The 16,768-nt window shown below is 40.4% G+C and overlaps 2 protein-coding genes across 3 annotated transcripts; one reads left to right on the top strand and one right to left on the bottom strand.

Annotated features, from left to right (window-relative positions):
- Positions 1 to 2,405: 2,405 nt before the first annotated feature.
- Positions 2,406 to 8,197, top strand: LOC122983555 (fukutin related protein). Of its 2 annotated transcripts, none has more exons than XM_044353360.1 (2): positions 2,406 to 2,706; positions 3,173 to 8,197. In XM_044353360.1, the coding sequence occupies exon 2, from the start codon at positions 3,284 to 3,286 to the stop codon at positions 4,880 to 4,882; it is 1,599 nt and encodes a 532-aa protein (XP_044209295.1). In that variant the 5' UTR covers positions 2,406 to 2,706; positions 3,173 to 3,283; the 3' UTR covers positions 4,883 to 8,197. The 2 variants fall into 2 exon arrangements, with proteins under 2 accessions (XP_044209295.1, XP_044209296.1); XM_044353361.1 differs by lacking the exon at positions 2,406 to 2,706 and adding an exon at positions 2,714 to 2,828.
- Positions 6,610 to 16,520, bottom strand: slc1a5 (solute carrier family 1 member 5). Its single transcript, XM_044353359.1, has 8 exons — positions 15,826 to 16,520; positions 11,267 to 11,309; positions 11,094 to 11,162; positions 10,801 to 10,967; positions 10,428 to 10,661; positions 10,040 to 10,234; positions 9,719 to 9,853; positions 6,610 to 9,525 (listed from the first exon to the last, which is right to left on the bottom strand). Exons 1-8 carry the CDS (start codon positions 16,359 to 16,361, stop codon positions 9,288 to 9,290), a joined length of 1,617 nt encoding a protein of 538 aa, XP_044209294.1. The 5' UTR covers positions 16,362 to 16,520; the 3' UTR covers positions 6,610 to 9,287.
- Between the last annotated feature and the right edge of the window lie 248 nt (positions 16,521 to 16,768).

The following is a 16,768-nucleotide window of genomic DNA, read 5'->3' as shown; positions in this document are numbered from 1 at the left end:
ATTTCAATAAATGTTCAAGTGATCCAATATTTCACCAAAAATCAAAAGAATAGAGAAAAATTCCAAAAATTGAAAACAGATTTGTGCAACAGAATTTTGTTTTTTCTTCTTTACTCCCCCATTTATCATCTCACGACCCCTCAGATTTATCTGGTGACCCTTTGGACGGTCCCAACCTCTAGGTTGGAAACCACTGATGCTTCAGTATTATTATTGTACTGTATTAAATGTATATAATATATCAGTCACGGGGGTGAGTTTCTGCAAAACAAGTACATTTTCATTTAATACTTAAAGAAAATTTAACTTATAATACTTCTGTACTTTACTTAAGTAGGGTTTTAAATGCAGAAATTTTACTTGTAATGGACTAGTTTTACATTGAAGTATTACTACTTTTACTTAAGTAAAGGTTCTGAGTACATTCTGCACAAAGCCAGTGTTTACATAAAAGGCTGCGACTCTTATTTTGTAAATCCCAGATCGGTTTCCTCCTCTCTGTGTTTGCTGAAGGAAATGCCCAATGTGGGTGACAAATAAAGGGCCATGTTTTCTGTAATACACAATGAACATGTCGCAAGGGGAGTTCATTTCCTGCCATTTTGTGAGCAAGGAATTTTTGAGATCCATGAAGTTAGACATAATTATCCGCAACACTGTTTCCGGTTTTAATTTTCATTGAAAAATATTCACAGGACCGGTCAAGGACAAGGACAAAACTATACAGCAGTGGTTCTCAAAGTGGGGTCTGGCGACCCCCAGGAGTCCTTGAGGGGGGTTCCACTTGTCCCGAGCAAAAAGGGGAATAAATTATTTCCACTATAATTCCATCTAGAAGTAACACAATAACAGAATGTATGATTATTTTGGTCATGGGTTTCATACACTTTTTGTAATGAAACATCTAAAGGCAAAAATCTTATCAGATGGGGGACCCTGGGACAACTCTTATCAAATGGGGGTCTGTGGTTTAATTCTTGTCAGTTTGGGGGTCTTTGATGTGAAAAAGTTTGAGAACCACTGCTCTACTGTAGCTGCTACATCTGCTTTTGGGGATTCATATGTTTATTAAACTAGAGTCAAATTCCTTGTATGTTTACAGTTGGTGAATACAGTCGATTCTGATTTAAAGCAGGCCCCTCAGCATGACAAAATCATAGTTTTGTTGGAGGCAAATAATCAATTAGACTTGAATAAAATGAACTTGGCCAAATTAAGCAAAGCACCATTAATGGCACTGACACCAATATCAGCTGACCTTCTGAAGTGAGGGAATCAACTTAAAAATAATAAACCATCTGACCTATTCTTCATCTTTCACATTATACCACTGATGGGAAAATATGGAAGACAGAACAGGAAAATGAACTTTGGAAAGTAGAAATCTGCAACACAATGCTATTTTTGTGACATATAGATCTATGATATAATCATGTTTATTTTCTCTTTCAACAAATGGTCTAATTGGACGGAGGAACGGTTGTAAGTATTAGAGCTATCAAATATATACTGTATATATAAATACAAAATATACAAAATAAATTATATATTGCAAAGAAGTGGTAGAATATCAGATGGACAGTTGCTGGTTGAAGATATCAACTTTTTTATGTTCACTAAAAGTAGAAACACAAGTGAGGCACTAGTGGTTTTCCTGAGATAAAATAGATCATATCCACTTCATTGTCTTTGTTATTTCCTCTGTGTACAAGTGTGTGTTTTGGTCATATTTGTGATCATTTGGTTTAGAAAAATGTTGACATTCACAATTTACAATAACAGAGGGACATTAAAGGACAGGTTCACAATTTTTCAAGTCTGTATTAAAACAACAGTCAGGTGCAAATGAACACTAAAAGAGGTTTTCCTCACTGCAATCTTTCCTCCTGTTCATGATGATTATTAAAAGATCCCTTTCAAATGTATTTTCAATGTAAGTGATGGAGGCCAAAATCCACAGTGTGTCCACACAGTCATTTTGTGCAAAAATGTATTTAAAAGTTTATCTGAAGCTTATATGAGGCTTCAGCAGCCTGAGTTAGTCATTTCAAGTGGATATCTGCCACATCCACAGTCTTTTTAGCATCAAATTCCCTCTTTGTGTTTCTTTGTGGCACTAAAAATACTAACATTGAAAGATATCTTCTTCATTTGACTAATTTGGATGACTGAAGCTTCATATAAGCTTCAGATAACCTTTTAAATACATTTTTGCACAGAGGGAGAATTGTGGATATTGGCCCCTATCACTTACATTTGAAAGTGCATTATGAAGGGATCTTGAAATGGCTAGTATGAAGAGGATGAATAATTATGTCAAGAAAAACTTATTTCTATGTTCATTTGGGCTCCTGACTGTTTAATTTCGGAGCTGGCGCTTTTATTGTGAAGCATTCCAGCCGGAAGCGTTTTCGTTGTTGCTGATGGCAACACGGTGTTAGCAACAACCAGCGTGTTAGCTTAACGGTTAATCAGTGCAGTGGGGTTTCATGGTTTAGCTTGTGCTAACTTACATATTCATACAACATTCCGATGTGATTTGTATACATTGAGTTCTGGGAGACTCGACTTCAACTACATCTGCACTAATATTAGCTTACAATGCAGATTCATTTCGGGGTTTTCTGCCCTCGGTTCAGTCAGGTTTGCTCCACTGCTGCAAGAGCTGGCTGAGATGAAGCACCATGAAAACCAGATATAGTGCAGGTTAGTGGGCTTAACGTTGCTAACGCTTTGGGTAACATTTTGGTGCTGATGCATGATGTGATGGGTTGCTTTCGGCAAATAATTCTCTTGTAAAGTAAAATAAACGCTACATCCAAATTAACGTGAGTCAGTTTTTAACGACTGATAATGTAGCAAGCCTCCTACAAAGTGCAGAAGATGAAATATGCAGTTTTGACATGCTTAAACACTAACGTTATGGGCGAGTGATAAATGGATGCCTTGCAATGGAGCTATAGCTAACCTCATTTTACATTTTAACGAAGTTGCAATGATTAGATTAGGTCAATTAATTCCACAGCTATTTCAAATGACATTCTGAAGTAGCGTGGGAGTGTGTCTTTTAATAAGGAAGCTTGATCCTTAATTATGCTGTCTGTGTGCACAAAAATACAGCTGCTGCACTGGAAATTTTGTTTTGCTGATATTTTTTCCCTGTCTTTTACAGCTTGGACTGAATCCCATTCCTTGAATACTATACAAATGGGGACCTAAAAACTACTGAACTGAAATTTACATTCTCTTACTGAGACAAACTGGAAAGTAAACACTGGTTGCCATGCGTATCAGTTTTTGCCAGGGTTTGTTAACCGGAGCCATCATCCTCAACCTCCTCATTCTCTACTATGTGTCCCGGGCCCAGCAGCAGATGATGGAGAAGAGGAAGGAACTTGGCAGGGGCACCAGGAGGGCTTCCCTACCGGCCTCCGGTCTTGGGGGAGGCCTAGGGGGACTCATTGGGCCTGGAGGCGAGCCTGGAGTGGTCGGGGTGGAGGGACACAGTCGTGGCCCACGTGTGACTTTGCTTCTCAGGGAGTTTGAAAACTTTGAGAATTATGTTGGAGATGTGGCTAATTCCTTCCTCAGACAGAGACCTGAGCTTCCTTTCCTGGCTGTAGCTGACACTTCTCCTTACCCACCCCTGGTGCTTCCAGATGGAGCTCGGCTTTTGGTGCTCTCCCCAAGCCCGGACCAGCCGCCTCAAGCTCACAGGCCGGAGTTTCACGTCCAGACAGAGTTTGTGCTGCTTGTGCCTGATGGAGTGGAGTTGGAGCAACCCCGGGCTATCGAGAGGCTGATCAGGGAGCTGGAAGGTGAGGGTGGGGGGCCTGTGAGGCTGGTAGCTGCACCCGTGCTGGCTCGGTCTGCTGTGCAGTGTCTCCACCTGCGGGTGAACCTCAGAGAGTGGACAGCTACCTACTCACCGGCTGCGTCTGGGAGCAGTGGGAGTGTGTGCACGGCTTTACAAGGAGATGCAGTGGTCCTCATCCGCACAGAGGATCTTTTTAACCTCTCTGTACCTCTGGGCCGACCCCTTTTCTCTTCACTCTTCGTCCAGACTGCCCTGAGAGGCTGGAAGGTCAAGCTGCTGGAGAGCCCCTGTTTCTCCGCAAACCATCGGCCCCTCTTCAGCTCAGCTCACAACCAGTGGAAAGCTGACACTCGACTGAAGGAGGCCACTGGGAAGCTCATGAGGAGCTTTGGCCTGAAGCGTCTTCTGCTTCCTGAAGGGAAGGAGCAGTGGTATGGCTGCAGTAAGGAGACACCTCGCTGCTTTGGCACTGTGCAGGATGACACCCCAGACTACCTCTATCTGGATCGCTGGACACCACCCTGTTGTCTGCGAGCACTAAGAGAAACTACCAAGTATGTCATCAATATCTTGGAAAGCTCTGGTGTGCGCTACTGGCTAGAGGGGGGAACTCTGCTGGGTGCTGTCCGCCATCAGGACATCATCCCCTGGGACTATGATGTGGACCTGGGTATCTACCTGGAGGATGTACCCAACTGTGATCACCTGAAGAACCTGGACTCAGGCTCTCTGGTGGATGCTAACGGCTATGTCTGGGAACGTGCAGTGGAAGGAGACTTCTACAGAGTCCAGTACAGCGAGGCCAACCACCTGCACGTTGACCTGTGGCCATTCTACCCACGTAATGGCATCATGACCAAGGACACATGGACAGAGCACAAACAAGATGTGGAGTTCCCAGAACACTTCCTGCAGCCACTTGTGCCCATGACCTTTGCCGGCATCACTGCCTACGGCCCCAATAACCACCGCGCCTTCTTGGAGCTCAAGTTTGGAGAGGGGGTCATTGAGAACCCCCAATACCCCAACCCTGCCAAGAAAAGACTGGACAGAAGCAAATTATAAGAGGATAAAGAATGACTCTCAAGCCCTTTTTTTCTGTTGAATTGTATTTGTTTACTGAACAATATTGAAAATCTGTTTAAATAGCCGAAAAGATGACACCTGGAAACTGATATGGTGCCAAAATGACTGCATTTGCTGTTAGATTTACCATAACTATATGAGCAGACAGCAGTATAATTACATGCCTGGTTGCAGTTTTCTCTATTATCAGTATTTGGGGATGAAGTCTTAACATCAGACTGACTTGCTACTAATTCTTAGAGTGGTGAGATTTTGTTTGCAGTGGGCATTAAAATAAACTTAAATCAAAGCACTAGTGCTGTGACATCAGGCATACTTCTTGGGTTTACTACATGGTGTACTAAATCTGTATGTGTTGTACAATACAGTATAAATATGACTGTTGTAAAGATGATAAATACTTTTAAATCATATTTATATTGGTTTCTTGTTGAAAGCTACAGTGTACATTATCTTAAGCAGGATTTAAGATATTGTACCAAATTATACATGTTAAAAAAGCGGTTTTGCCTTTACAGGTTTTTTGTGGATTTTTTTTTGACTCTGTTGCCTTGTTTTGCACTAATTATTTGAATTTCCAGATTTGCACAGTTTATGAATGAATGTTACTGTATATCAGTGCCATTTGGTACCCAACAGCTGTAGTGTGGTGAGTACATTTTCATGTGGTGAAATGAGAAACACATTGTCATTGATGCTGTTATTGTTGGCTGTTGGAGAAGAGGAAAAGTTGCTATATAAGGCCTTAGTACTCAACTAAAACGTTCCCTGAATTTGTTCATGAATAATAACCTTTAGCTCAATTATGTGTGTTACTACTGAGCACCCATCATGTATTGACTGAAATGGAAATTTCAATATCAATGATTCAAAGAAAACATTTTAAAAGAGATGTTACAAAAAAACAAAAACACCAGCTCCTCTGGGTACGACATGTTTCCTGTAGTGTTGTTACTTATGTGTGATGTGTCAAGAAGTCACGCCATTTCATGAAATGGTAAAATAAAGGACTTGTAACAGTTTCATGTCTTCATTTTATGAATTTGTTTTTAGGATTGTTACATGATATCTACAATAGTGGTTGCAATTCCTCTTCTTGAACACTAGGTGACACAATACACCTAACTATTTAAGGCCTTTGTAATTCCCAAGCCTTTAAACTACTACCTTGTTGACAAGATGTATGGGAGTTCTCCAGCCATATGGCCGGAGCCCTGGAGGTGGAGGAATTTATGACAGGACAAACAGGAATGTAACATCAAAGGAATGCAGCTCACTTGTTCGACATGGGCTAGTCCAGTGATGTAAGCTTCCTCATTCTACTCAAACAGAAATGACCGCACTTATTGCTGTGCACCTATTGAAACTGCACATGCTGTATCGTATTCCTTGAGTTGTGCTTACATTCCTTTTTATTTACTAGTGGATAAACAGCATTGTTCATATATGGTCTGGTATTCAGACAATCATACACACCACTGAGGAGCTATGTGTGGTTATTTTTGGACATAAAAACAGAAAAGGAGCTCAATGCATTTTAAATATGTCTCCCATCTTGCATGGTTCTGTATAGCATGGCGCCTGGAGGTGTAACATGATACACCGTTGCTATGGAGGTCTTATTCATCCACAACTGTAATTTGCTGACTGCAGTGCACTAAGTAAGCCTCATAATCAAAGGGAAAGAGCTTAGAGACACAGCCGAATAATAAAAAAAGGCATTTATTGTTTAAAATCTATAGACAGTAGATTCATACTGTAACTGGGAAATTTCTTTGACACATTGTCCCACTGCAATGAAATCGCTACGACTGCCATGTGCATACACAAAACACAAATACAATAATCCAACCAGACAGATATCCATATGGTGAAAGATCTCAAAGGAATGATAACATCTTTACAACCGTGCACCAAAAAAGCTTTAAACAGAATCAAAATGGCTGTTGGAGAGGCTCTGATTAATGTTTTAGCTCTCTAGTGTCATAAAACTGTAGAAAAATGATGAGACCTTAGGTCTGTTATGATATCATAGATGACCATGGAAAATACAGCAAAAGATTGTTGACTTGAATTTAGTGAAAAGATTTTCTTGATAAATTCAGTTTAACATAAGTAGCACATACTCCAGTAATTTGGTAGAGCTTCAAACAGTTAAAGAAGAAAAACATTCAATAGTGCAACTTTACAGTTAATCATCATTATATATATACACTCATATATATATAAAAATGATAAGCAGTATATCTCTTTCCTGTACAGCCAATAAAATTCATTCATTCTTCAGTACTGAAGCTTCCCAAATGCCCACTGTAAAAACTGCATGAGAAAAATCACCAAATGGAAACACCTTGCACACAGATTAGACTAACCCACAAGTTAGAAATAAGACCAAGAAAAGGCGAACTTAATGATAAAAAAAGTGTTCACCAAACCATTACAAGAGGACTTGAAGATGGCGAAAGAAAAGTCAATTTAGAGTTACTAAAATGTGAGAACATTGGCTAAAAAATTCTTTGGATTTTGATTAGAGAAATAAATATGAATTAAACAAGTAATTATCTGAGGCAGTAACAATGATATACAAGGAGGGCTAAAGCAAATAAAACAAGTATTTAATGTTTGTGACCAATATAGCCAAAACATAAATAGGTTTAAGGGTGACTTGCATGTCAACAGTCAAAATGAACTTCTGACAATGTAGAGGCATCCTTGTACACGCACACACACACCATACTTTTTACAACAGACAAATTGTCCTTCTTGTCACAGACTGTGCTTTCAAACCCATTTGTGCCTTTTTGAGGTGCTGGAAGCTACAAAGAGCAACAGCATGAGTTGAATGTGGGCTATAATAAAAAAAAAAAAACACATCTCCCTGGAAATGTCATTAAGAGTTCTCCTTCCTGTTTGCTGAGTCGATGTGGATTTTTTGGTCTCAGAGTATTAAAGAACCGCTGAAGGACAGTCTTCAAGCATTAGTTAAACCTGAGGTTATGTTGCCTGCCACAGTACTGAGGTCCATCTGAAGAGGCAGAAACACTCAGAGGTCAATGTGTGTGCGTCCATGCATGTTGACATACTGAGTCCTTGAGTAAAAGGTTTCTTCATTCAGCTTTGGGACATAATTGAGGATATGATTTAATTTGGTGTGCTTTCGGAGTATAAATATAATTCAGAGAACAGGTTTTACATGTGTATTGCTCTTTCTCACTATGAGAAAGGCGTTGTACCTAACCACTGGCATGAAATAACTGCAGACACAATAACACTAATAAAAGCCTTCAGCCACCACCAAAAAAAAAAAAAAAAAAAACTATAAAAACACATTTGTGTATTTTTTCACACATCATCACAGCCATTTTCACAGACTTTTTGCAATATAGTTGTGTTCATATACATATAGTTTAAATAAAAAATTGGATAAAATATGTATGAAAGAGCCTGTAACCATGTATGATAAAATACACAAGTAATGTATCTTCATATAAAAAGCATAAATTGATATGTCTTACAACATGTATGATATTTCTTGATTATTTTCCTGCTCCAGAAGATTGAAATGTGACAAAAATTGAATTGAATTTACAAAAAGGGTGATGGTAACAAAAACATTTTGAATGTAATGGATTCCAGATGAAGACTATAAAAGACTTTTGTAAGGCTAACACAGACTGGGTGCAGCAAGCTGTGCTGTATGGTGGTCCTCATCAAATTTTAAAGTCGAAATTTTCCACTAGGAAGTTGCTGTCAAAACCAAGTGATAAATACCAGTGGTTTACTCATGTGTGCTTTAAGTAAATGAGTAAATGAGATGATACAAAGTGTTAACAGCGAACTAATGGGTAGATATTTGCATTTCTTCATAAATTAATGTAACATATCTACTGTTAATGACCTTATATCTGTTATTACCTCTATTGACATCTTGCAGGAGTTCACTGACCCAATATATATTACTGTGGCAGAACTTTATATTGGTCATGTGATCATCCTACTAGTGACTGATGACTAACTGGTATATACAACTTGGTCAGATGATAAATTCTGACTTTAAAATGAATGAGGAGTGACCAAAATGTCTAGAGTCTACACAGTAGCCAGACTAATGAACAACACTGTCCCTAAAAAAAAAAAAAGAAAAAAAAAAAAAAAAAAAAAAAAGGATTTTGAATTTCTGCCATGATGTTTTAGCTTTTCGCCCAGACAGACGTTGATATCAACAGGGGGCTTTTCTTTGCATTGTAGTGTGCATGTCCATCCTCTCTTCACACACTCTTTTCTTCAAGGCAGAAAAAAAAGGAAAAGGGGCCCAGAACCTCAGGTTTCAGCTCAGGGGAGTGTCAGATATATGAGGATTTCACTGGTGATGTCAGCAGCTGGATTACATAGCAGACTCTTTTTCACTGGAGAGCACAGCGTTAGCACCTTCCGCGTTGTCCCTCCCGCCTCGTTTCTCAATGAGTGGTGAGTGCTCGGGTGCCGCGGTTGACTGCTCTCCCAGCCTGACTTCGCTCAGGTCCGCTCCTTCCTCCTGCTTGGCTGTACGGTCCACAAAGAACTGCAAGAGTCCGGCTCCAAAGGCATCGCCCTCCACGTTCAGCACTGTGCAGGTACGGTCGCTAAAGAAAAACAGAATGGACCACAAGCAATTTTAAGACTATGATATTTCACAAAGTACCTGAGAAAGCAATTAAGGCATTACGTGAGAACACAAATTGGGAAAGTTATGGGTTTGAATTTAATTATGTGGAGAATGTTGCATATGGTTGTCTTGCTTTATTTCCACATATAATAGAAAGTTTGTGTACTCACACAAGCCAGTCAACAGCCAGGATGAGAGAGATGTCATTGGTGGGCAATCCGATTGCCTCCAGAATGATAGCTAGAGTCAACACACCACCAGCAGGGATACCTGCTGCTCCAACACTGGATGCTGTAGCTGTCACACTAACACATTCAGGGGGAAGATGACACAATTAGATACAGACAGAGCAAATGAGATTATGCACAGAATTTTTACAAACAGTAAATGTACAAAAAATGGAAGATTATTTGACATTAGCCTAGAATACAAAGATAGCCTGTATACAGTCAGGCACAGGTTTTAATCCAGTTGTGTAAGTGCAGACTTACAGGATGGTAATGACTTGGATAAAGTTGAGATGAGTTTCGTTCAGCTGAGCAATGAAAACAGCAGCCACACACTGAAAGAGAGCAGCTCCGTCCATGTTGACCGTCGCTCCAATGGGCAGGATAAAGCGGCTGATGTGCTTTGATACGCCATTATTTTCCTCCACACACTTCATCATCAGGGGCAGGGTGGCAGAGCTGAGAAAGAAGTGAATAGGGGTTGTGAGTGTCTGGAGGTGAAAGGTGTGAGCATGTGTGTTTGTAGAAAGAGGAAAGTATGTGTGTGTGTGTGAGTGTTTCAGAACAGGAGACCCTCAGTATTTGATATTTAACTACCACAGAAGGCAAACAAGTGTGGGTGAGTAGGAGAGTCCGAGAAGAAGTTCATTACCTGGAGCTTGTTCCAAAGGCTGTTGCCAGAGCTGTGAATATCCCCCAGAGGAAGGTGTATGGGTTCTTTCTTGTAATGATGAAGTAGATGCCAGGGAGCACAATAAAGCCATGAATGGCATGTCCAATCATACAGCAGGCTATATATTTCCCCAGGCTGGCAAACAGTGTGCCAACGTCCTCCATCTCAACGATCTTACCAGCTACAAGGAACATGATACCAAGAGGGGCATACCTGTAGAGAGACGGGAAGTGCAGGAAAGAGAAAGAGAGGGTACAATGCTGTAGATCATTGTGGTTTTGGAACATATAAAAAAAAGCCTATCATGCGATAGCCTATCAAACCTCTCCAGAAAAATGCAGGTCTTTCTTACCACATGATCCAGGACACCAGCACCATGGTAGCCTCATTGAAGGAGTTGAAGAACTTGATCAGGATCTCTCCTTCCTCTCCCAGCTTCCTCAAAGCCACACCGAACACAATGGCAAACACTACCAGACCAAGAATATTCATGCCGTCCTGGTCTGTTCCAAACGGCACCTAAACATGCAGAAACACATAAAAAAACACAGTCAGGACACATAAAGAAACACAACCAGATAGTATGACATGTTATGTGGTGCATTTATGGTCTAGTTTATGTGGACAACGAGGTCTGTCTTTCACCTTCTCCACTGTGATGCTGAGGTTTCCATCTGTGCCATTCTTGGTAACCAGCTTGTAGCTAGTTGCATACTGCAATGGAAAGAAAGTTAGTCATTGTATCTAAATCTTCCTTTATACAATGTAAAATCATCATAATTATGTAAAAAATACAAAAATCAAGATGCAAAACTAACCGATTGAAAGGCAGCAGACACCAGGTTGGAGGGAAAGATGTTTCTGTGGAAAGAGAAAAATAGAATTCAGTTCATGTGCTCCATATGCACCAGATGCTTTTGGGAAAATCCAATGTAAAAGTTGCATCTACAATTGAAGGGCAAGAAATGACATGTTTGGGAACTTAACAGACCACAATATCATTGCTTAAATATGAATCTTGATGTTCTTTCTTTCTCTGCACACACAACAACATAAAGCAGCCACTTATTTGGATGGACACTCAAAGAAAGGAAATATTTTTTTTACAAGACAAACACCTTGTCAAGCCATAAACCGGCTTCCTTTGAGATTGTAAATGTTTCTGATGAAGTCTGGACTGTTGCAGAGAATTTAACTACACACAGTTTCTGTCGCCGGTGGTGTTGCAGAAAGAGCAGCTTTGCCCTCTGGACGTCAGTGATAGCTCAAACAGACAGAATCACAAGGTTGATCATGTGGAAATAGCTAAGAGAATTTAACTATTAATCCCTTTTTTTCCTACTCTGCCCCCATTGGTGTTTTGTTATTCATTCAACAAGTACACACGCACAAAAGGTACATAGGTCCAACTCAATAATAATTCTCCCAGGAACTCATGAAACCCATGTGTTCCCGATACCCCTGTGCTCTGCTGTTGGTAATGGATTTAGAGTAATAAGGCATTAACTTCACGAGCTCTTTCTAGCCATTCATTCCCTTTCATTGGAGACTATAGAGCATCAGGATTAAACATCATGTGACTGTGTGACAGGGCAGCATGCAACTGGATTCTGGCTGTGCTGCATAGGGCAAAAGACAAAAAAGGCTGCCAGGCTTTCCAGCAAATGTTAGGATTTATTATTTGGATATCAAAATGTATTCATGTCACTCAAATCATTTCAGCTAACTGGTATGACCCAACTTTTTTTTTTAGGATTATTTCAGTGTCTATAACGCCTGGATGCACGTCATTTTGTGGTGTGCACTCCATTTCACTCTGAAATAGCATCGAGTTAATATACAAAGCTGCAACCTGAAAGCATCCTCTTCCTCTGAGTAATTTAAACGGTTGTACTTTATCTTTTACCCCAACTGAGAGTCTTGTTAGAAGGAGACGTCAAGCCCTTTGAGAGGAACTTGTGATTTTTGACTACATAAATAAACTTTACTTGACTCAGCTTAACCAGCAACAATGAATAGAATGGTATGACAACAATTGGCACACACGGTACTATCGAATGCCATTAAGTGGGTGTGTTTCCTGCATGACAGACTACTGATTGTGGAAAACTGCTCTGACGTCTTCCTGGCATCTTGATATACCACCCAGATTTGGCAGTGAGTCTACAATTAATCGTAAATAGTTTTTAGTTTCCTACCAAAGAACCACAAGTCAAGGTGATTTCCAGGACAGAAGAATGGACGTATGATGGACTTAAAAACTTGCTCCAACTCTGTTCACAGTGAGCCAATAATAATATTAGCAAGTTTTAGGTGGAGTATGGTAGCAACATTCCACAGCATTTTAATACATTACGCCTCCATTTCATTTTTGTTTAGTTACCTGTTAAAGAGCTGGAAAAACATGTTTGTTGTCAGCAACACAAACAAGATATTCTTTCAAATCTAAAAGCTCAGGTACAAGAAAAAAAACCCCACCCTAAGATACTCCAACACTGTTAAATGTATGATTTAATAAACAGTCTTTGATTCTTGAGGGGACACCATATTTTACTGGTGATGTTTTAGATAGCTGAAAAATAATCCAACTTGATTGTAGCTGTGCTGGGAATATACCTTACTGTACATTATCTAGACTATGTTAAGCCTGTATGCACAGGATGACAAAAATACAAAAAACAAAGGATAAAAATCAATAAAAACAGAAGACAAACTGTGAACCTGTTCTTCGAAATAGTTTTTTTACCAGGTTATCCTAGTTTACTGGCAAGGCAAATAGTGTTTGTGGTCAATAAATCCACAGTTGGTGCTAGCAATGAATGATACCATATGTTGTAGAGTGGGAAAACAAACATAAGGCAGGAGAGAAGAAATGTCAACAAGGATGTGTAGGAGTGGCCCCAGTAAGAGTTGTATTCATGAGGCAAACATATCACATGTATCCATAAGCTGGCATGTGGTCTTTTTCTATAAGCATGCATGCATGCGTGTGTGTGTGTGTGTGTGTGTGGACAATGACTGATAAGCATTAAACAGAGTGTGTGTCTGTGAACAATGGCCAGGCCATGTTTTACGCTTTGATGAACAGCTCTTCAGTCACAGTCCGCCATTGTCTTTGTTGTCAAAACTAACCAGGACACCAACTGAGAGGGTTCGCTCTAATAAGAGGCACGGGTTTTGCCTGCTGTCGTATTAACATAATGTGTAAATGAGTGTGTGCGTGCTTGTATGTGTGTTGGCAGCATGTGTCCTACACGGGACAAACATTACTGTCCTTTTTTCCCCCCATAACAGCAGCCAGCTACAGTAGATAAATCTGGACATGGGTGCTGATATGTTGCATTCAGGAACATCAGTTAAAAGTAAACCTGTTCTTTGATGAAAATCTGTGCAAAACCCTGTTTTATTCCAGGAATTAAACATAAACAGAGTCAGACAAAACACGAAATATCTCATCTGAGCTGTGTAAACCAGATAATTGTGTTGCAACTTGTTGATACTGTTATATAAAGGGCCACTGATAAAAATCAGGATAACAATGCTAATCTGCAAATGGATAAGTTTTGCCCTGTTACTCGTGCATGTCTAATCAGGATCTGAGCAGCATGAAGTTTTTTAGGAGGTGTTGCCAGGGCTAGGTCACACTGCTGGAGGAGGGAAAAGGGGGGACAGAGGGTGGAAAATTCTGGCTTTTACTAGTCCACAATTCCATAATTCATGGAACACTGAGCTCTCCAAAGAATGTTCGAACTAACCAGCCAAAATTATGCAATAGAGTCGCACATGTTGTTTGGGCTGCATGTGAGCCGAGGTTTTATGTTAATGTGAAACACGAATGTAGGTTTGAAAACACATCTCAGTATTGGTCCGTCTAATGTGGACAAATACAACATATCTGTGTACTAATCATGAGGATAAAAAAAAAACAGATGAGAAGCACATTATTTCTTACAGTAGGTCTACTTTTAGAAGCCGCCAAAGATGATGAGCATGGATTCAACTATTCACAGCAAACTCAAGGGAGACCATGTTTATACTGAATAGAGTCTGGTTTCTTAACTTTGTAAGGGAAAATATTCTTGGCCTCTTCAGCTCACACAAATAGCATTTGATCTACTGTGTGGCAACATGTTTACAAGAGGAGGAGGTTCAATATAGTTTGACTTATTGGTACACTAATTTACTTTATTGCTGTTTACCCAGGGTAAAACAGGGCAGGTTAAAATTCTGTAGTACTGCAATAAACATTTATTTTCGTTAATGTGCTGATTGTTTTCTCAATTATTGTTAGTCTGTAATGTTCAAACAAATTACAGTTTCACAGAGCCCAAGGTGATGTCTTCAAAAACCAAAAATATAAAAATATTCTGATATAATAGAGGCAAAAAGCAAAGCAAAGTAAATCCTCTCATTTAAGAAGCTCGTGAAACCTCGTGAAACCTGTGTTGTGTAAGGCATGTTACTTAAAATTACATGTATGATAATGTGTCAGGAGATTGTTGGCGTCACTATATCCTGTTTGTTCCCTTTATTGGATGATGAGGCTGACACATGCCTCGTGAATGTGACATTGATAAAAAAAGACATAGTGTAGGCTACTGACTACCAACCAGACAAGTTTGGAGGAGTGTAGTCAAGAATGGCTACACTGTGGCTTCAAAGTGCAAAAAAGGTCAACAAGTTTAAATGCTGCAAGGCAAAGGGCACAGAGCCAGCTTTCTGACCACAGACATTTTTACACCACTTTTCTCAAGTGTGCACATTAGATATTTAGCCTTCGTTTTAAAAAAATAATGCTCTCACTAAAAACTACGGCCAAAATCATTAGTCTCATGTTGTAATGGAAACGGATATCCTCTAAACGCATCATAAAATGCGCTCTTTTTTTATACAGGGGTTGCACAGACAGGAAGAGTTACGCTGTTACAGAAAGCTTTCCTACACGTGTTGTTCCGACACGAAGTTGCGTGAATTATGGAAAGAAAAATGTGACACAAAACCTAATTATTAACGGTGTTTTGTGATTCTGAAATGAACACTGCGAAAGGGCCGTGGTCGCCTGTTTAAACAGTCTGGGAGTTAATCCCCAGTATGAGACGCAGATGAGCTGATGCAACTGCGTCCTGTCATTACTGCAGCACACTAGAGGGGAGGTAAACTGAGCTACACGTGTAACTTGACTGGTTACATTTATTTCCCTATGGAGGCATTGAAACCTGAGACTGGACAGAAGGAAAAGATGGTCCTTAAACATAAAGATGACTGTTATGTAACAAAGTTTGACACCGACAATTACATTTCCATCCATCATAGTTAACGTACTTTCTAAACTTGTGTGCGCTCAGCAGGCAGAAGTAGGGGAGGGGGGTTTACTCACCTAACCAAATCTAAGAAGGAGTCTATCACTTCTTTAGATGCAGGTACGTCGCTATCCATGCCTGACAACTTCGGTTTGGATAATGACCCCGACCCTGGGTTTAGAATGAAAGCCATCACAACACCGATGGATGAAGCAATCAAGGTGGTGACCAGGAAGAAGAGCATAGCCCAGCCGCCAAGTTTGCCCAGGGCTTTGGGGTCGATGCTGGCCGCCCCGGACACCAGGCTGCACACAACCAGGGGGATGATAATCATCTTCAGCAGCCGGATGAGAATCTCACCGGGGAAACCGATGTAGAGGATCTGGGTTCTGGTCAGCGCCACGTTGCGCACACCAAGCCCGATGAAAACACCGATGATGACCCCCGCCACGGTGAGAATCACCAGCAGGTTGGCTTTGACTATCCTCTTCACCCGCTCGGACCCCGTCTCCGAGCTGCTCCTCTTGCTGACGGTCAATCCGTTGGCCAGCGGCTCGTCGAGGTGCGCCTCGCCGTTGGACGCCTTTCCTTCCATGTCTATCTTCTCGGCCATTGTGCGCGTTTAAAGTTCCTCTAAAATTTCAAATATTTGCCTCAACAACTAGCGTTACTGTTGTGTTAGTATTTGTTAAATAATACCGGCAAAACCGCCACTTTTCTCCACGTTAATGGGTGATGCCTCTCTGTCCCACGCCTCGCCACGCCGCTTCTTATATCTGAGTAGTCGCATCAGACAAGGGCAACCCCCACCCTGTGACGTACGGGCGTGTTTCACTGATTGGCGCGTTTACGACAGCTGACACAAACAATAAAATCCCATGAAATTTATGAACGACTAGTTGAAAACTGTAATACCATAAGGCTCGTTCCTTGTAACTACGTGTATTTATATTGTATCTTAGGTTGCATTTATTTGAGAATGTTATGTTTATTGTATTCAGTTAAACATGTCTTTTGATG

Source organism: Thunnus albacares, chromosome 6 (assembly GCF_914725855.1).
Source record: "Thunnus albacares chromosome 6, fThuAlb1.1, whole genome shotgun sequence".
NCBI classification, from domain to species: domain Eukaryota; kingdom Metazoa; phylum Chordata; class Actinopteri; order Scombriformes; family Scombridae; genus Thunnus; species Thunnus albacares.
Note: the sequence above shows the minus strand (reverse complement) of the source record. Positions and strands in the feature narration are given on the sequence as shown.

Coding starts and splice junctions, on each gene's coding strand:
- LOC122983555 (XM_044353360.1), top strand. CDS start 3,284: ATGCGTATCAGTTTTTGCCAGGGTTTGTTAACCGGAGCCATCATCCTC.
- slc1a5 (XM_044353359.1), bottom strand. CDS start 16,361: ATGGCCGAGAAGATAGACATGGAAGGAAAGGCGTCCAACGGCGAGGCG. Junction 11,163..11,266: donor TGTCTGCTGCCTTTCAATCG/GTTAGTTTTGCA, acceptor TTTCCATTGCAG/TATGCAACTAGCTACAAGCT. Junction 10,235..10,427: donor GCCTTTGGAACAAGCTCCAG/GTAATGAACTTC, acceptor CTTCTTTCTCAG/CTCTGCCACCCTGCCCCTGA.